The sequence below is a fragment of the Mya arenaria genome, chromosome 2 (assembly GCF_026914265.1).
Source record: "Mya arenaria isolate MELC-2E11 chromosome 2, ASM2691426v1".
In the NCBI taxonomy this organism is placed as follows: Eukaryota; Metazoa; Mollusca; class Bivalvia; order Myida; family Myidae; genus Mya; species Mya arenaria.
Genome location: NC_069123.1, coordinates 60209717 through 60230989, shown reverse-complemented (window position 1 = coordinate 60230989; position 21273 = coordinate 60209717). Strand labels below are relative to the sequence as shown.

The following is a 21273-nucleotide window of genomic DNA, read 5'->3' as shown; positions in this document are numbered from 1 at the left end:
CTTTCGAAACGGTCTAAAGATTTCACTAATTTAAATGACTGATCGACCTGGCAGATAGACATGATGATGATGATGATGATGATGATGATGATGATGATGATGATGATGATGATGATGATGATGATGATGATTGTGGTGGTGGTTGTGGGGCTACCAGACAAATCGGCCCCTAGTTGAAACGGTTACCTTTTCGGCCACTTACCAAATTGGCCCCATCCTTTAGATGTTTCGACCCCTGATTACGGAGACATTTCGGCCATTATTTTTATTTTGTTCTTTTAATACTAAATATAAGAGAAAATAAACATTTTTAATTTGAATAAAAGTTGTAATGAGGTATGTTTATTCACATAAAGCTATACTGCATACAAAGGTATTGATAAAAAAATAGATTTAAAAGAAAATATATTTTATACTTGAACACAGATATACATGTGAACACGATAAATTAAGAGTGGCACAGCAAAACGTTTAAAAGAAATGGTACCTGTCTTTGGAAACGATTTAATATATATACTTAAATACTTTTATATTAAAAATAAGGATTTAAAATAGTTTTAAATGATTTTTATATCAATCTTATCAATGTATTTCATGAATATTCGTCTATTTGTGAATTTAAAGATCTTATTTACAACTTCTTTTGAAATAAGATTTGACAAATTATATTTGTTTCTTGATATTCAAAACAAAAATAAAATAAAATAAAATTAAGGGGCCGAAATGTCTCTGTTGAAAATCAGTAAGGGGCCGAAACGCCTCGTGTCAATTTAATTAAGGGGCCTAAATGGTAGGGCCGAAACGTCTTAGGGCCGATTTGGTAGTAGGCCGATTTGGTAAGGGGCCGATTTTTAAGTCGGGCACGCTGCGTAGCCGGTAACTCGGCAAGCCTTGTTACCTGGCAACGCAGGTGCCCTCGGGTCGCATTTTTCGATCCGGAACGAAAACGCATGACAGATATTATAAGCACGAATAAATCTTTCTCCCACCTCAGATAAGTAGATCCGTTAATTTAACCATGCTAGAATATAAGTATCTTCCATGGCCGAGAGTGTAAGATAGGTTCATTCCGACCGAGCGTAGGGTGTTTTGCGGAAACGAGGTTTACCGAGTTTCCGCAAAACACCCTGCGCGAGGGTATGGATATGCGATAGCACGTGGTCGTCATGGATATCCGCGCAGTGATTCAGTTAATGTTAATAGTCAAATCGGACTTTTTAAATAGTTCTAAGGAGAATGAAGCATTATTTCTTGAATGGTGCGTGAAAACTGTTTTATGGTGACATTTGAAGCGAGAAATAATTAATCAGCATTCTAAATATTACCATAAGACAAGATTTCCTTGATGCTTCAGACGACTGTCATCAACAAGGGAGGTAATTGCAATGTGGTGACCATTTAAAAGGAGTTCCATACGGGCATTTTATCTTCGCTCGTGGGCAAGATAAGAATATCTAGCATGGTTAAATTATTGGATCTACTTATCTGAGGTGGGAGAAATTCTTATCTTGCCCACGGGCGAAGATAAAATGCCCGTATGGAGCTTCTTTTTATGGTCACCACATTGTAATTATCTCCCTTGTTGATGACAGTCGTCTGTAGTGCATCATGGAAACCTTGTCTTGTGGCAATATTTAGAACGCTAGTTAATTATTTCTCGCTTCAAATGTCACCAGAAAACAGTTTTCACACATCTTTCAAGAAATAATGCTTAACTCTTCTTAGAACTATTTAAAGCTGCACTCTCACAGATTTAACGTTTTGACAACTTTTTTTATTTTTTGTCTTGGAACGGGCCAATTTTTGTGAAAATCCATTGAAACCAGTTATAAAAGACTGCTGACAAAGAATCAGATCGTAGATTTTTATATTTAAGTACAAAAAAATGATGTTTTATGCATTTTTCTTAAAACCGTTAGCCATAAAACATTAAGTTTCGAACGGAAATCTGATAATCTACGATCTGACATTTTGTCAGCAATCATATATCATTGGTTTGCAGATATTTACACAAAAATTTGGACTTTCCTAGACAAAAAATAAAAAAAAGTTGTTAAAATTGTTAATCTGTTAGAGTGCAGCTTTAAAGACCGATCATACCATTTACATACTCTGAATCACTGCGCGAATATCCATGACAACCACGAATTATCGCATATCCGTACGCAATTATTTTCACTAAGCACAAAAGAGTTCCAGCAAAAAAATACATTTTTACTTAATTTTGTTTAACTGAGGTGGGAGAAAAAGCATCTACCATAGCCGCTCGTGTAAGATAGGTTCATCCCGACCTTCGTGCAGGGTGTTTTGCGGAAACTCGGTAAACCTCGTTTCCGCAAAACACCCTACGCTCGGGTCGGAATGAACCTATCTTACACTCTTGGCCATGGAAGATACTTATAATCTATCTATCTATAATCCGTTACGTTCTTTAGCAACATTTTTATCTGGGCGAATGTCCGTTACATTGTTAAAAAAAATCGAACCGGAAGAGAATTAAAACAAACATGGCTACTAAAGTGTCAACATTGGCAAGGGCTTGCCAGAATCTGCAAAAGTCTGGAGTCCTAAGGCAAACGCCTAATGTTTTATTACTTCAATCAAGAAATGCAGCTGAACGCTCAGTATCTGTACCAGGGTCCATTCCAACTAGGCCATTGAGAACGAAATATAGTCTCCCATTGGTGCTTGGCTGCATTACCTTTGGGATTTATGTTGGCCAGCAAGTAGCCAAACGTTTCGCAATATTCATGGAAGAAACTGAGATGTTTGTACCAGATGATGATGACGATTAAATTATTTGTGAGTGCAAAATATTTAAACATTTTTTATATATTTATCTTGATTTATAAATATTTTGAATCAGCACGTTTGGACAAGAATTTACAAAATGAACATTTGGCATATTGATTTGTCAGGGTCGGTGGAATTACCGAAATCCCCAAAAACCACCTCGCACACTCGATGTAAAATGAAAGGGGTTCCCGGGTTTTAGTCACCACGACCCCCATCCCCACCCTCCCCAGGCTTCCCCACCCCTCTCCAACCTCCAACAATTACGGCATACAACATTCGAACACAATAAAGTAGTAAATCAGGGCATATTAAAGAAAACACTACATACCTCAGAGAATGGAAGGGATTTTCAGTATTTACGGGGATTTTCGGGATTTCGGTAATTCCACCGACCGGATTTGTCAAGAAAAAGGATATCTTGGTTTTGTTATTTGTTCTGTTTTCATTGATTTATTTTTTGTGCTGTTCATCTGGAACCCTACTGTATACTCTTATCATTTCAATATAAAATATGCATTTAACCTCTTGTATAATCTATTTTTAGCATCACATGATCAGAAAATTCTCAATTTCAATACAAAAAATCACAAACCTGTTTAGGGTTAAGAAGAATCGTCTATTATTTTAGACTAGGCCTCCCTGTGGCTGTTTTGGCCTCATAACCTTTATTTGCTTTAACTCTGACATTTTTGTCACAGAGCTCCTAAAAGCAATAGTATTAATAAACTTATATACTGGGATGCTAGTATTAATTATATATGCCGTAAAATTACCTCTGACATTGTACCTTTGCTAAGCATTGCTAATCAAGTCCATGGCAAATGTCATATCTTCCATAATTATTATTGATTTTCAGTTTTTCACCCATGATTACCTTCAATAAACAAGTGCGTATAGGGCACTACCCATGTACCGTATTTCCCCGACTATAAGGCGATCCGCTTATAAGACGACCCCCTTACTTTGCCCATGAAATCTGGTGTTTTTGTCTAGGCTCTTTTATAAGACGGGGTCAATTTTTAAAGCACATCCAGCACTTGAATTTCTCCAAATCTTTGGTCATGTTCAAGCTAAACAGTCAATTATCAACTAAATTTGTTCATTTGATTTGAAGAAAATCACCAATTTAATGTAAACTGTGAACTCTTTAATGTGGATGTAGGTTAATAATAGAACAACGTTACTCGGTTAAGTTTTTTTTTCGTACAGCCAAAGGTTCATTCATATTTGTAGTAAACTCAAATATATTGGCCATGATTTGAAGGTTCTCATACGAGGATTATTGATTATTATTTTTTTCCGATCGTATGTTCTAACCAGCCTAGACGCAATCTTGGGAGTAAATGGGGTTATACGGTAAAGGCTGACCTATTTAAAAATAAACCACTGCCATGCACCTTTGATGTTTACAGAGCTCGTGTTGTGACGTCTCAAATTGTACCGTTTGATCTGCAGCCGACAAACACTACACATTCTATTACATGTGTAATAAGTAAAATTTTCGCAGGTGTTTGTTTGGATTGCAGTTGATGGGACTTAAATTAACCATTGATGATTGCAGATAAATAAACGTATATTAAACGATCAATGAAATGTGTATAATTATTGAAGCATGCCACATGCCAGTCTGCATGATATACGCATAGCCTAATCGTAAGGAAAAAGTAGCTTTTATTTCAAACATGTATGGAAAAAATAACACAATGATTTTTTTTAAATATTCTAATTATATAAAAGGCAGTAAAATGTGTCTCCTGTGATAAACAATGTGTTTGGACCGATAACAAGCGGTTACCAATTAGCAGATATTGAGTGTTCATAGCAGCGAAACAAAGCAGATGGTCGTCTTAATCCGATTAGTGTGATCTTGTCACTTTTATTGGGGTGTCATCAGCAGACAATAAATCAGTCAGTTGAATACCGTATGTTGAATAAAATAAATGTATGTTGAATATGTTAAAAATCGGGACCCAATTTCCCCGTCTTATAGTCTAGGAAATATGGTACCATGACTTTTTAAATATAGTACATCACTCATGCGCATAGGTGATATCATCTTGCAGGAAACTGAAACTTCATTAAGGTCAGAGTTGGTATGATAAGTTTCTGTAAGGAAGTGACCTTTTGATAATACATAGCTTCTTTACTTGTTATTTTATCCCAGGGAGTAAAAATTGTGGATAAATATGGATTTCCAAATTAGGTCAATTTTCAGATCAATTTTAATCTGATGAGACTTACTTTTAGGGGGTATTAAACAGAAATTCAGTGTTGGGGAGGTCTGTTGGACATTCAAATTGCAAAAGAATACTTTATTTTTAAAAATATACAAATGCCAGCTATTTTACTTACAAAATATGTGCAAGAACAATCTAAAGACCTCTTAGTTTTTTGATGTCTTTGTCAATCACTTTTAAATATGTTTGGACTGTAGAGAATGGTTATTTGCATAAAAATATACCAGAATGTATATCAAAAAGGGGGTAAAATAGAGTTAGGGTTAAATGCTTAAATCCATTTTGACAGATGGGCTTTGCTCCCAAACCCCCCAATTTTAGACGCACATATTTTTATACATCCCTGTGGTACTGATTTCAGAATTAAATAAGCCAAGCACCAAGGCACTTAAATTTCCAGTGAAAGGCTGTATTAATAGATTTATTTCACATTTATAAGCTTAACTATTAATTAAATTCCATTTTTTTTTGCTTGTGAAGCATGGCAGCCACATCAAGATTAAATTAATAATTAGTTGATTGTCATCCATGTTGTGACATTTCTGTTATCAATCTATTACCTCTATTGAATTTTGGGTCAAAATCAAGGCCATGGTGACCTTTACTAGAAAAATAACGGGCTCTTTCTCTTTAACTTGGTGTGAACATTGGTCATGGTCAGCAGATGATCCCTGTTAATTTTGGAGTAGTAGTAGTAGGATGAAGGTCAATGTCATGCTGATCTTTACTAGAAAGTTATGTGCACTTCTGACAGGTGACATGTCAAATTTGTGGAAATCTAGTTGTAGTGCACTGATTTCTTCAATACAATTTTTTTGATAAATACTATTTTAATAATATTATAATTTTATTTCAGATAACAAGAATCAGGCTGTGACAGAGGAACGCCGTTCTCATTAGTGTAAAGGACTAGATAGAAGGACATTGAAATATCCAATCTTCGCATATCAAACCTATCCTGAAAACTTATGATTTGTTATGCTACTTCACATTACATAGCAAAGAATAGAAGGATTTTGATTTAAACTAAACATGACTTGAACAAACAATTTGAAATCATCTTACAATGTTGCCATGGCAGTGTGTATTAAAGTTTGTGTAGCTAGGAGGGTGACAGTCAAAGACAAACACAATCTTGTTTCTTTTGATATCCATTTCTTACCACCAGTGTTAAAATGTGTATTTTGAAGTGAAGTGTCTATTTGCACAACCTACTTTCAAGCGTTTCATTCAATAGTTTACATTGCAATACTTTTTGTACAGTTTTTACTTGTTTTGATTAAGTATTTTTATGGCTCAAATGTTCAGTTTACATTATTTATCATCAATATTTATGGCTAAATATAAAAGATCTGCATATTATGAACGGTTTTCTTTAATGTAATATTACATGTAAGTGTATTCTAAAATGAAGTCAAGTGTAGTGATCCGTCAGATGTTTGCATCTAGATGAACGGTAATCACTGACTCAGATTATTGTGTGATACAATGCGTACATATACAATGCTCTTTATTCTCAGATGTTGTTTTTTGAAAAACTTAGCATCTTTTTTAATTGGTCAGTTTTTAAACTCCAATAAATTTGAAGATGGTTATAGGCATCGACCTATCTGTGATTTAGGAAAAACACCTTGAACGTAGTAGCAAGGATGGCATGCAGTTTCTACAGCAAGTTTTCTGAATTTTTGGTGTATCTGTACCAAATTTATTAAGTAATTACCCCTTCTGTACCAAATAGGATACTTGTTTACTTGATGAAAAATTAGCCCTGTAATGTGATATATTTTTTACATTATTATACTAGAGGATGCTCTGTCTAAGAATGATTTTGTCTTTCCAAACACTGGAGCAGTTTGCACAAAAGTATATCTAAGTTTAGTATATTCCTTAATTGTCAGATTACCTCCCATTGATTTGAAAATAGAAGAAAATTGATCATTTTACCAGTGAATGGTTTTATATGGTTCTTTCCATACTATCTTTAGTTCAGTATCGTTATTATCCCCCGCCTATGAAATAGGGAGGGGGATATTGAAATGGCGTTGTCCGTCTGTCCTTCCGTCCGTCTGTCTTTCCTTCCGTCCGTCCTTCCTTCCGTCCGTCACCTGCATTTTCTCAGTAACTAGCCGGTATAATTTCATGAAACTTAAAATAAATATGAACCACTATACTGGAATGATGCCTGTCCAAAAAAAAATTTGATTGGTCAATTGTCCTTGGAGTTATTACCAGTCACCCTTGATTTTTTGAAAAATGCACATTCACAGCCATTTCTCAGTCACTAGCTGGCAGAATTTCATGAAACTTAAAATAAATATGAATTACTATACTGGGATGATGCCTGTTCATTTTTTTTTGGATTGGTCAATTGTAATTTGAGTTATTGCCCTTGATTTTTTGAAAAACTCATTTACAGCCATTTCTCAGTAACTAGTTGGTAGAAATTCTTGAAACTTGAAATAAATATGAACCAACTTACTGCGATGATGCCTGTTAATTTATATTTTGGATTGTGTAATTTCTGTATGAGTTATTTGCCCTTGATTTATTAAAAGATCCATGTTTGCAGCCTTTTCTATGCAACTAGCTGGTAGAATTTCATGACACTTGGAATAAATAAGAACCAACATACTGTGATGATGCCTGTCTATTTATCTTTTGGATTGGTCAATTTTCCTTAGAGTTATTGCCCTTGATTTATTAAAAAATCATTGTTTGCAGCCGTTTCTCAGTAAAACCAATGTGCTTATCTTATTCTTTCTGAGATTTTTTTTAACCTTCAAGCACAAACAAGCCATCAAGCACAAACAAGCCATCGTTGGCGGGGGATATCTTTTCACTGAAAATGCTTGTTAAACATGATTTGCTTTGCTTTATGGGACATGGTTTCGGAAAAAAGTGTTGTTTATTATGTTTAAATATTTGTTTCTGGATAAATTAAAGGTCATTTGAATCCGTAGACCAAATCATCAATTTGGTGTGGCTTTAACTACCTTTTCATTAAGACCTTCCCATTGTAATTGCATTGCTTGAAGTGGGAATTTGTTAAAATTAAAAAGTTGAAATGTTTAAATAAGCCATAATTATGAACACATTTATTTAAAATTATAAGACGTTGCTCTCTCACCTGTACCATACTAAATTACAGTTAAACATGTTTTATATTTGAGATCGCTTTTATTGAAATTATTTTTATTCAAATTCTGGGCGACTTAGTTAAAATGAAACTAATTCTCTCCTGATTTTAAAACACCCCAATATGAGACATTTTCACTACATTGTGTATGTTGCACATGGGGACCGAGCATTCCTACATATAATGATTGTTTACCTATTAAAATTATAATTGCTTTTTTCATATTTATTTCATATAAAATGTTAGGTGACCAATTAAGTAGGTTGTTCAGTGTATTTTTTATAGATTTGTATGTAGGTTTTGGTTGGGAAGCATGCAAAGCAGGACAATACTTAAATGGATCAGATCATCCAAACCAGGGATTATTTTCTAATGGAAATATTTTGAAGACTTAACATTATATTTTTGTACACTGAAAAATATTGGTATGTTTTGTTTAAGCTCTAGGAAGATATAAATACACTGCGGCGTAGTCATAAAATTAGTAGGCATGTATTGCAAAAGTGTTTTCGCTTTAAAAGGTGTTAGGCATTGTTTTTCAGTTGTAGTGTGTTGTTGTCCAAGGTTTTGTTTTGTTTGTGGTCTCTTTTACCTAATTTCATTATGATATCCTTACAAGTGTTTTATATTATTTATTACTCCAAGAAACTATAAACTTTGTTAGTAATTAAAAACTTAAATAGCTCTAGTTTTACTTTGTCATTTAAAAATGTTTCACAGTTCTTACACCATATTGATTGAAATGGAAAAATAATTATGGTACCGAATGTCATTCCACTATATTCCACACCAATGTGATTGTTGGATTTTGGTCAAAAAAAATTTGAGCAAGAGGTTCAAAATAAAAAAAAATTGTGGAGCTCATGTGCGCTAAGCAAGACATAGATGTTTCAATGGTGGCGCCGTGTATATGTGCCTATGCATTGGGACTGAACATTGTCTGGGCTGTTTTATTGAGATGCATTATAAGTTTTTCAATAAAAAATGCCATGAAGGTTCATGGACATGATAAGGTTGCATGTTGCGTATAACAACTAGGTCTGTACCTCAAAGGTCAAAGTCACACTTGGAGGTCAAAGTTTGAAATGATTACTGTTGATCAGACTGTACCTTGTCTAGGCTGCATCTATACTAATCATTATAGGATTTCCTGGAAATTTGTGATAAATTTTCATATAGATAAGGCAAGCATGTTGCATACAAGTCCAAGGTCTGTACCTAAAAGGTCAAGGTCACTCTTAGGGGCTAAAACTGATCCGGACAGAGCCTTGTCTGGGCTGTATCTTTACCATGCTTTATAGGATTTTCAGAAACTTGCCATGAATGTTAACAATTTTAAGTTGGCATGTCACGCTCAAGACCCAGGTCTGTACCTCAAAGGTCAAGGTCATGTTTAGAGGTCAAATGTTGAAATATTAAGTTTATAGGAATGTACCTTCTCTGGGCCTTATCTTGACCATGAATAATAGCATTTTCATGAAGGTTGAACAAGATTGTTACGATGAGGCAGCATAGCACATGCACATCACAGTTCTGTTACTCAAATGCATCATAGGAATCCCAAGTAGCTGGGCACATATGTTCTCCATGATTAAGTGTGTTTGGTATAGATCAGGCCTGTATCTCAAAGGTTAAGATCAAACTTACAGGTCAAAATTAGTTGTGTTCATTGGCCAGTAACTTGTCTGAGCCACATCTTAACCATGTGTGATTGGACTGTCAAGTAACTAAGCACAAATGGTCAGCATTATGAGGTGTGTCACATGCAAGACCCAGGTCAAGGTCACAAAAAATGAAGAATGAAGTAGGTCAGTCAAGGTCCTAAATTAAGAATGGTTTGACTAAAGACCATAAACATCAATGATGGGTTATACTTGGCCCAGTAGATGACCCTTTTTTTGAAGTTCAGTAAGTCAAAGGTCAACGGTATGTGAAAGCATTTCTTCTTTGAACGTCTTTATCCAATCAAGCACTTGTTTCAGACAATTAAGTGTGTCAAGGGTCAAGTTTATGGTCAGCAATATTATGACAACTTTGTCTGCACGATAACTTTTTCAAGTTGATAAAAGTTGTTCGGACCATTAAACTTCTGTGGAAGGCTACCCACGACCAGTAGATTACCTTTGTGTTTGGGTTCAGTAGATCAAAGGTCACTTTTAAAAGTGTTCTGGAAAGTTTACTGTACAATAACTCGAGAATGGGTTGACCTAGAACTTCAGTAGTAGGTTGTATTTGACCAGAAGATGGTCCAATATGCCTGTTTGTCTTTGGCGTAATGTACACAAAGGTAAAAAGTTACATTCGAAATTGATTGAAAAACTTTGTTCACGCAATTACCTACGATTATGAAACTTCACAGGTAGGTTGTACTTAACCAAAAGATGGACCACATTGTTTGAGGGGTCAGTGGGTCACAGGTCATCTTCAACACACTCTTAAAACACCTTAATGCGGTTTAGAAAATGTTACAAATAAGATGACACTCAGGTAGCACACCGTTTTTCATTACAGCAAACATCTGTATATTGTTTACAATATGCACATACCTGTAGGTACATTAATAGGTATATTATACGTGAAATATTTAAATTCTGTTTATAAACATGCCTTGATTGATATAATGTTTTTGTAATAATCAGATTTTTTGTATGTGATCATTTAAGACATGGTGAGAAGAACAATGTAAAAAGAACACAAATTAGTTCACCCATCTTTATTTCTTAATATGATAAAATTATTGACAGATCACACACATTCCAATAAAATGATGCAATAAAGCATTACAGTATATTGCACAAACAGGAGATAATGAAAACCATCTCAGTCTCACAGGGATGTGATAAATGTCCTCTAACGGACCAAGATACCAAGATACAGGTAGCTATTTGTCCCTTAAATCTGCACCAAAGCATCTAGGTTTATGCATATTTACCAGTTCTAGTATATGCACTCCACTTATGATGGCTAAGAACTGTAATAGAATAATGCATCTTGTTCAACAAAATATATCACGGCGCAAAATGTGTAAATTGGAAGGCAACAGCTTTTATATATAAATAGAGTCAAGCATTAAACCTATATAAAACATTAAAAAAAAACACCACAATATTTATTTAAAGAGTTGACAATTTACCACAGTCATTATTACAACTTGCCAAGATCATTTGGGGAGATTGATCATTTGGGGAGATTTTTCAGTTAATCCATTTGATAATGAAAACATGTGCTTCCATTTATTTACAAATATATTCCTATTATTGATTGACAACTTGTGACTGGCCAATTTCTCAGTGTTTAAAGGTCTATAAATCTACTTATAGGATATTGAGTTCCATATGCAAATTGTTGCACTAATAGTGCCAAGAAATTATGAAATTTAAAGTAATAGCCTTTAAAGTAAGTGAAAAAGATGACCCAGAACATAACGCTTAACAATGCCAGATGGACACACAGTTACCCATAGACAAATGGTGCAATATCAATATTCCCTCCTTTTGGAACATACAAAGATATTAAAAAAACACTTAAACAACTAGAGATTGCTTTTTTGAAAAAGCGCATGTCTCCCCCATTGTGTGGTCGTAGGTGAGAAATAATCAATGATGGACATGAAATCATGATCAACTGGCATACCAGGTATTAAGTTCCTGGGTGGAAGCATTCTTTAGTTATTGAGCCGAAACCATTTTTTACCTCACAGTATTGTGACCTTCATCTTTGACCTTCTGATCCCAAAATCAATAGGGGCCATCAACTAGTCATGACTAACTGGCATACCAAGTATGAAGTTCCTGGGTGTAAACGTTCTTGAGTTATTGAGCAGAAACCGGTTCTTCACCTCAAGGTCAGTGACCTTGACCTTTGACCAACTGATCGCAAAATCAACTAGACATCATGACCAACCTCACTTCAAAGTTTGGTGAACCTAGATCAAAGCATTCTCCTGATATTGCACGGAAATATTTTTTTACATTAGAGGTCACAGCGACGTTGACCTTTGACCTTGTGACCCCCCAAAATATAGGAGTTTTCTAAACCTCATGATCAACCTCCCTACCAAGTTTGGTGAACCTAGGTCAAACCATTCTCAAGATATTGAGCGGAAATGTTTTTTACATAGGGGGTCGCCGCGACCTTGACCTTTGACCTAGTGACCCCAAAAACAATAGGGATCTTCTACACCTCATGACCAACCTCCCTACCAAGTTTGGTGAACCTAGGTCAAACCGTTCTCAAGATTTTGAGCAGAAATGTTTTTTATATTGGGGGTCGCCGCGACCTTGACCTTTGACCTAGTGACCCCAAAAACAATAGGGATCCTCTACACCTCACGACCAACCTCCCTACCAAGTTTGGTGAACCTAGGTCAAACCGTTCTCAAGATTTTGAGCAGAAATGTTTTTTATATTGGGGGTCGCCGCGACCTTGACCTTTGACCTAGTGACCCCAAAAACAATAGGGATCCTCTACACCTCACGACCAACCTCCCTACCAAGTTTGGTGATCCTAGGTCATGCGGTTTTCCAGTTATCGATCGGAAACGAAGTGTGACGTACGGACGGACTGACGGACTACCGGACTGACGGACAGGGCAAAAACAATATGTCTCCCCCAGAGAGGGGGAGACATAATGAACTGAAACAAACATGAAACATGATCACATAAATTACTCTCATACAAAGCTCCTTTACAACGCTGAGTGTTACCTTAAGCAAGAGCAGTGTTTTTTATTTTACAAATACAGGTTGGTACATACACAAAACAATTTCTTATACATACTATTCCTTAATGTGAATAAAATGGAATGGAAAACAAATATATCACAGCATACAATGCATCACTACAAGCCATTTAATTGGGCTAGGTGTGTCCTTGTGGGGGGGTGTCCTGCTGGGTGTGACCTTGACCCTGACCTTGTGGTGAAGTTTGCGTGGGTTTGGCAACCTTGGCCTGCAGAAGCTGCTCGCGTTCCAGTTCCCGTTCTCGCTGCATCACCCTGCTCATATCTTCTTTCTGCTTCTGCTGCTGCAGTTTTACAGCTCTTCGCTATAGAACAAGTAAGTTATAATGTAACATGAAACAAACAGTACATCATTATAGGGTTAATATCATTCTTGATAAAATAGTTTTAGAATTTAGAATAATACAGGAACATGAGATGTTTCATTCAAATAAACATCGTACAGAAGTGTACATAAAGACAAGTGAACCAGAAGTTGGTTTAAACAGTATTTTTATATAACAAATAAACATTTACAACATACACATGAACCAGAAGCTGAAGCTGATGTTCTACTGTCTTACTCTGGTGTTCTAGGAGGAATAACTCCACACATTATTTATCTAATTCGCTATAATCATGGGTTGGGAACCAGTTAACGAAGTTTTATGGTGGTTGATGTAAGGGCATTCATATATGTCATATTTCTGGCAACTATTCCAGGGGATTTTGTTCAGAATTCAAGGAGGTTTTGACATTAGCCCAGGGGATTTTTTTTCACACGTTGACTTTAATGAGCAGAATAACAACATAATTTTAGATGCAAGATAGAATAAATTTATTCACATATCTATATTGCTCTACGGTTACATTTTTTCTTTGCATGTTTTGCTTTAAAAGCATATTGTTTAAGGTAGCATTTTCTTTTAATTGAATTGCACTGTACTGAGTATATTTATGTGTTGTAAGAAAATATAATGTACAAAGCAATGTAGTCTGCATTTTTTCCAATCATAAACACACAAAACAAAACAAGAAACCCTGTAATGCGACTTAATCAGCTTTTCTTTGACTTACTGAAGAATTTCAGCCTTTATTGTGAGACTGTTTTTCTAACTTTAGCAACAGTGACCTTTTACCCTAAGGCCTAAAACACATTCCCATGAAAGGCCTCCATAAATTTTTCCTTTAACTATACAAAGTTTGGACAAAATATGTCCACCCTAACTAAAGTTATTCAGTTCCAATCGTTTTTTATATTTTAAGTAACAATCCCATGAAAGGTCTCCTTAAACTCTTCCTATATAAGGTCACTATATGCATACATGTGATAATTTCTTGGGTCGATTCCGGGACACTCGTCATAATGTCAACGCACACTAGGGGGGTCCGGGGGTATGCCTCCCCCCCCCCCCCCCCCCCCGGAATTTTTTCAAATTATTGTACTGATGTTTGACATAGTAGTATATGTCAAACATCAGTGCAATTATTTGATACCATAGGTACATTTAAATTTTACACCAGCCACCGGCCCACCCAAACAACAACAGATGACATTCGATTATCAGGTTTCACATTGTGAAAACCTGGTTAACAACCCAGAACACTTTTAATTCCCAAAAACCAGGGTATGCATTAAACTTTACGGGGATTCCCCAAGATTCCACCCCTTGACCAGCTGCTAGATATGGCATGTATACACATCAATGATGGTATAATGTCAGTGTTATTTAAAATGAATATTTCATACAAGTATGTTGAAAATGTTTGTGAAACATTATTCATATCAATAATATAGTGTTTTTCAAACCTTTAGTTTTACTGATTTGTCCATTAAACCATTCATTTCCCTCTTTAAATTGACAAGTTTGCTGTGGTAAGATTTGGCTTGCAGCATCTGGAAAAAAAACACCATGGTAATTTGTATTACAAAATTTGTTTATATAATATTCAGTGTATTTATATAAAACTTTATCAAATATTTTGTATAGCAGCAGCAGGCTGGCTCATTATGAGGTTTTTGTAATTTTAGAGCCTCAGAAAAGACTGAAATTCTTAACCATTTTGTCGCAAAAATGCACCATTAATGTAGCAGCATTGTACAAATTGATAACCAATTTGTGTTGAAAATATAATATAAATCAACTAGAATTGTACAAATTACTTGCTGATCTTTGTCAGTCTAAAGACTTATCTATCTATCTACCTCTTGGACAAATACCAATTAACATTAACATTTACCACAGATGCACATAATCATCTATTATGAAGTATCATCTGATCTACTGATACATGATCAACATTTATCCCCTAAAACAATTAGTAAAAGAAGTACATGACTTGTAATAAGAACATAACTGAAGCTTAATATACACGTGTAGGTTAGTTTTACCATAGTTGCAGTAAGATTTAGTGAAGGACAATAACAAGACATGATATCTGTTTTCAGCACAGAAAACTGTTGACAATGGATACCATCTTTACTAAGCATGAGCATACTCACCGTATCTCGGAGTTCTTGCATAGCTGCAGACTCTGTGAACTTAGCATTCTCTTGCTGAATCGTTTCTATCAAAACTTCTTGATTGTGCCTGGACAAAGAAAATCAACATGAGTTTATATGCAATTACCCATGTATTGTTAACAAAATTATTATCAAATACTGGTTTAGAATGTTTTAGCCTTGCTTACACTTGTTGTGAAATACGATAATTTTTTTGAATTGGATACCCTTACAACTTTATCTATAATACTGGGTATCAAATTATATTGACCTGTTATTTCTAAAATAATTTGAGAGATATAAATGGAAATTTAACAAGGCGTGGAGTAAATGCCAACACTCGCCTGCTTTTTAACACAAATCAGGTTCAAAACTTGACATATTGACCATTATAAGTAGTAGTATTTTTCAAAGCATTGTTTAAACAATTATTGTGTGCCTTCTCCTAATCATGTACTAGTATGTGTATGTACCATTGTAAATATTAGTAAATATTGAGTTTGTCCTCATGGGCCGTATAGCTTATTGAATGTGAAATATCAATCTGCTTCATGATTTTTTGTAAATTATTAAGGTGCATAGCTTGACAATTATCAGCACCAAAGATATGAGCCCTGCAACATGTGTGCTTATTATCACAAGTTACATGTTCTTATGTTGAAATAATTTTTAGCTATTGCCACGGTGAAAGTCTTTACACTATGACACTGACCAAACACTGAGGCTTGCAAATAACTCTTTTTCTTTAAATAATAAAACATGCTTATAAGCAAAATATGAAGACTTGAAATTAATGAATTAATACATTACTCAGATTGTGTTAAATTCATTTTATGCCAGAGTTTTTATCAATTTCTTAGTTAATGGTGGTTCAAAAATTACGAAATATATTGTTTTGAACTGTTCATTTACTTACAATACTTCATTCAGTGAAGATTTAGCTTTCTGCAGATTGGGCAAGAACATTTCCAGTGTCCCGAGCGTGAGTTTTTCAATCACTGCCGGCTCAACATTGATGTCAGGAGGGATATACACTATAGTCTGGTTGGAGGAATCTGGCAGTGCCTTGCTTGCATCATCATGCACATTAGAAGGGGGTTGTTCATCTGTTATTTAAAGGTGCCTTGATTAGATATATACTAAATCATACACACATACATGTCGCAGATGCTCCAATGCATTATAACAATAAAATATACATGGATCTGAATAGCAGCCTAATAAACTTATATTGCAAATGAAATTGCAAGTGTAACACAATTTGCATGTAATAGTCTACATGTACTTATGTACATGTACAATGTTACATTTAAAAACCCTCAATCATATCAAATAAGAAAATAATAAAAGAGTTAGTCAATGTTAGAGGGTTGAATTAAAACAGAACATTAAAGCGTCTTGCTGGTACAAGAAATTTCTGAAAGATATATACCAAAGGAAGAAAAACTAAATGGTCAGAGAAAAATTATCCAATGGCTAAAAAGAAAAAAGGGTTGAGTAAAAATGTTTAGGATCACTCATGAAACTGGAAACAAACAAATCTTACTGTTAAGCATTATCAACAAAACTGAAATGAAAAGAGAACGGCTTAGAGACTCAAAGATGTAATATATATTATAATCCTTACTTGGTTTAACATAATATCAAGCCTTTTTCAAGACATCCCACGGATCAGATATTCAGACCATCCAAATGGATAATTTCTTTAAAATCATTTAGAATTCCCAATTATTGCATGTTGCTCATCAATTTGGCATTACATTTTCACAACAAGAGATGTTTGTCAAACATTATGCCCCCTGAGCGCCAAGTTGCCAGAAATATTTGGACAATTGAATGAAATATGCATGGACTGAAATGACAGCTGATTTGTCATTGGATGCATATGAGGCAGGTCATCTACTGGTCATACCTAATCTTCATGTCAAGTTTGATGACCATAGGTCCGGGAATTGTTGAGTTATCACTCGGACAAGCTTTGGTCTTCCAACAGACCGACCGACATGTGCAAAGCAATTATATAACCCCTCTGCTTCGAAGGGGGGCATAATTAAAGTAGATGTTCACTGAAAACTGATACTTCAACTCATGCATTTAGTGACATATAAATTTCTACTGTCTACTATATAAGACAAATATCAGAACAATACTCTTACTTTAAAACTTTACTGAAGAAAATATATCCTTGATGATCATCTATCTTAGTTTGAAACAAACATGGCACTTAGTGGATAGAGGAGCTTGAGGCAAATTTTCTCCAAAATTGCATAAGATGCACTTTACTTATGATAACTTAAGAAGGCAAATAAATGCCCAACTAAAATAGTAACATAAAAGAAAATCATTTCTATACAAACATTTATACATCAATCCCAATCATCTGTGCATGCATTAAAAAAATATGGACAATCAGAAAACCTTTTTTCAGCTTACAGTCACACTGACCTTGACCTTTGACCCACTGACCTCAAAATCAATAGGGTTCATCTGCTGGTCATGACCAATAAGCCTACCTAGTATGAGGTCCCTGGGTCAAAGCGTTCTCAAGTTATTGATCGGAAACCGTTTTTCATGTTAAGGTCACACTGACCTTGACCTTTGACCCACTGACCTCAAAATCAATAGGGTTCATCTGCTGGTCATGACCAATACACCTACCAAGTATGAGGTTCCTGGGTCAAAGCGTTCTCAAGTTATTGATCGGAAACCGTTTTTCATGTAAAGGTCACACTGACCTTGACCTTTGACCCACTGACCTCAAAATCAATAGGGTTCATCTGCTGGTGATGACCAATACACATACCAAGTATGAGGTCCCTCGGTCAAAGCGTTCTCAAGTTATTGATCGGAAACCATTTGGTATTCCGACCGACCGACAGACAGACAGACAGACAGACAGACCGACCGACATGTGCAAAACAATATACCCCACTTTTTTCAAAAGGGGGCATAAAAATAAGTGTGAAATCTTGTATCCTCAGAAAAGTAGATTTGGGATACATTTTTCTAAGTTACTCTATTTCAATATTGACTTTTGTTGAAATCCATGTCAACTTGGGCACGTTTTATGCCCTCAAGGTTGGCATATATAATAATTACAGTTCATTACAACCCTGTCACAACAATAACTTTTTATTGATAAGATTTCATTTCAACTTTCACCATGGAAAGGTGTTGTGCATACATTTTTTATTCTTATCTCAAAGGTCAAGGTCAAACTTGGGAGGTTTTTGTTTAAAAGTATAGAATTGGTGTGTAAGCCATAACTTTTCAACTATTATAGGCAATTCATAAATTGTCACAAATTTTTAGAGCACCAAAGGAAGGGGTGATAAAACTGGCATATTTTCTTTAGTTTCAAAATAGATCTTCAGATAGCTACAAATTCTGGTTTCTCAGTATATTTTGTTTAATATCTGAATATTTCAAACAGTTCATAACACATTTGATTCATTCAATTGCCACTGTGATAATATTGATGGGTATGTAAGTAATTGTAAATTGATATTATGTACAAAAGCTAGATAGATGCATGAAAAACAACATATTTACTTTCATGCATTATTGTGTTTATCTTTTGGCTTAAAAGGTAAAAAAAAGCAATGATTTGTGTACAGATAAAAAATATAAGCGATATTTTGCAGCCTTTTTAACATTGTAACTTGTGGCCACGTAGCTATTAATTGAAAACCCCATTTATACAGGCTAATATTTTTCATCTGTAATATTAAGCAAAACAGATGTCAGACAAGCACCTGAATGATATTCACCAGGTATTTAATATGCTCCTTTCAAATCTAGGCAAACCTTGGCTTTTTATTGCATCTGTCTGTCCAATTGGTTTGCAAAAATCTCAGAAAAAAACCCTGAATACATTTTAAAAAGTGACAACCTCATTGTAAAATGCATTTATTATACTCATCCTTTTGTGAACTTCTTAGCTACCTGTTTGACTCGGTTCTTTTTTGTCAGTTATTGGTACTGTGGTTATAATAGATTCTTGCACTGCAACTTCTGTGGTCTGTTGACTGCTACCTGGAGAGGTTGGTTCTGTGGTCTGTTGACTGCTATCTGGAGTAATTTGTTCTGTGGTCTGTTGACTGCTATCTGCAGCCACTGGTTCTGTGGACTGTTGACTATTATCTGAAGTCACTGGTTCTTTGATCTGTTCACTAATACCTGGAGTCACTGGTTCTGACATTCTTGTCTAAAACATATATAAATTAACAAAATAATTATACTCTTCAACTTGAAGTAAGTTAAAAAGTCCAATCCGAATGACATTCCGTATACCCTTCTACTAGAAGTAAGTTATAAAGTACAATCCGTATGACATTCAGCCTTGGTCTCAGTATCAAAGTAGATGTATACATTATTCATTACAAAATGCAATCCAGGCCAGTACTTTAAAATTTAATGTTTGGCTTGGACAAACCCCATTAAAAAAAGCGCGGACAGCATATAAAAATGAGTTATGTATACCTATAAATACTAGCAATTTCCTGATGGGTTGGGCAAATTTCCTGAACCTGTACATTAAAAATATGAAGTCCATGGTATGTTTTACATAAATTTATAGTTCATTGTATGCTTTGTGACATGTTTAACATTTGGATGAGGAAAAGTCATTAATGAGGTGATGTTGAGGGGTTTTGCCAGAAATTTCAACAGGGAGGGGAGAGTTTGAGAGGGTTTCTCCCTCTGGCCATTTCTTTATCAAAGTTATCAAAATGGTGCAATTTCCTGTTTTTAAGACAAGTATACAGATCTGTGGCGTTGATTTATAAATACCGAATACAATCTGATTACATAATTTTTTTTATTTTTTTTTTGTTATTGTTTCCTTTCATGTATCTTTTGAAACCCGTATGTCTCAAGTATTCTGATAATACAATGGACTCATAGGGTATTATTTATTTTGACACTGTTGACGTCACAGCAAAAGGTGTGAAACACAGTGTATTCATGCTTGAACACAAAACAGCACTGTTGATCTTCTGGCTATCTAGGATCCGGATTGGCTGATATTGTATTATGCCTAACACGCCTTCTCAGTCAACTGTTGCAATAACAGCAAAAACATGTTTGGTCATAATTGATGATAGTTTCGATAACACTCGTCACTAAACTATTTATAGCATGTCGTAAAAAAAAGGGTGTCGGCTTCAAGGTAGACATCGGAGGGCACGTCGGACCTGGTTGAAACCCTTATGTCAACGAAACTGATTCATGTGATCAGCATTCAAAAACAACAACACACTTCTGCAAATATTGACTAATAGTTTATCAGATATAACTAGTCAGCATTTTGGATGAATACCTTGATAATACGACTAGTAAATGCAGTGAGTTGCTACAAGTATTTAATTTAATGTGCATGCGGATTCTCACTTACAATATAACTGGGTAGGAAAACGAGAATCAGTGGCGCAAATTGAAATAAGGGAGAAAACTCTGTAAAAAATAGTTTTCCGTTTAGCACTTTAGCGACGACAGTATACTTTAAACGTAATGTATTTGCGAGAAGATGTACACTTCTGTACATCTGAAGTCACTATCAGATGGTGAAAACATTTTAACGGCAACATCTTATACAAAGGAAAATGAAACGTCCATAAACGGCAAGTTATATAGAAAAACAAAAATAGGGATAATAATATGCTATTGTCGGCAATGCAAACGAAGTCGCGTGTGCAAACACATACTAGTTGTATATGGTACAGTTTAATGCATTCCGTTTGTCTCAAAGCGGTGTTGAAATATTGACATGTTCTCGAACATTATATTAATTTTCGATTACAAATGTTTATCAAAATTTTGTTATTTTTAATTTTGGAATTCGAGGCGGCATTTTAAACTATGTTTTCGGAAGACCAAAAAA

The 21273-nt window shown here is 35.0% G+C and overlaps 1 protein-coding gene and 1 long non-coding RNA gene across 2 annotated transcripts; one reads left to right on the top strand and one right to left on the bottom strand.

Annotated features, from left to right (window-relative positions):
• The first annotated feature begins 2501 nt into the window (after positions 1 to 2501).
• Positions 2502 to 8853, top strand: LOC128224718 (uncharacterized). The gene is made up of 2 exons (XR_008259530.1): positions 2502 to 2802; positions 5890 to 8853. It is a non-coding gene; the product is annotated as an uncharacterized LOC128224718 (long non-coding RNA).
• A 2014-nt stretch (positions 8854 to 10867) lies between these two features.
• On the bottom strand, positions 10868 to 20829 carry LOC128225154 (uncharacterized). The gene is made up of 6 exons (XM_052935199.1): positions 20788 to 20829; positions 19338 to 19599; positions 16309 to 16498; positions 15393 to 15480; positions 14700 to 14786; positions 10868 to 13215 (listed from the first exon to the last, which is right to left on the bottom strand). Exons 2-6 carry the CDS (start codon positions 19591 to 19593, stop codon positions 13030 to 13032), a joined length of 807 nt encoding a protein of 268 aa, XP_052791159.1. The 5' UTR covers positions 19594 to 19599; positions 20788 to 20829; the 3' UTR covers positions 10868 to 13029.
• Between the last annotated feature and the right edge of the window lie 444 nt (positions 20830 to 21273).

What these genes read in the sequence shown, in the direction of transcription:
- LOC128225154 (XM_052935199.1), bottom strand. Translation starts at nt 19,593, where the DNA reads ATGTCAGAACCAGTGACTCCAGGTATTAGTGAACAGATCAAAGAACCA. An exon ending in AAAAGAACCGAGTCAAACAG is followed by an intron (nt 16,499 to 19,337) that starts GTAGCTAAGAAG and finishes TTTAAATAACAG; the next exon opens with ATGAACAACCCCCTTCTAAT. An exon ending in TGCAAGAACTCCGAGATACG is followed by an intron (nt 14,787 to 15,392) that starts GTGAGTATGCTC and finishes TTTTTTTTCCAG; the next exon opens with ATGCTGCAAGCCAAATCTTA.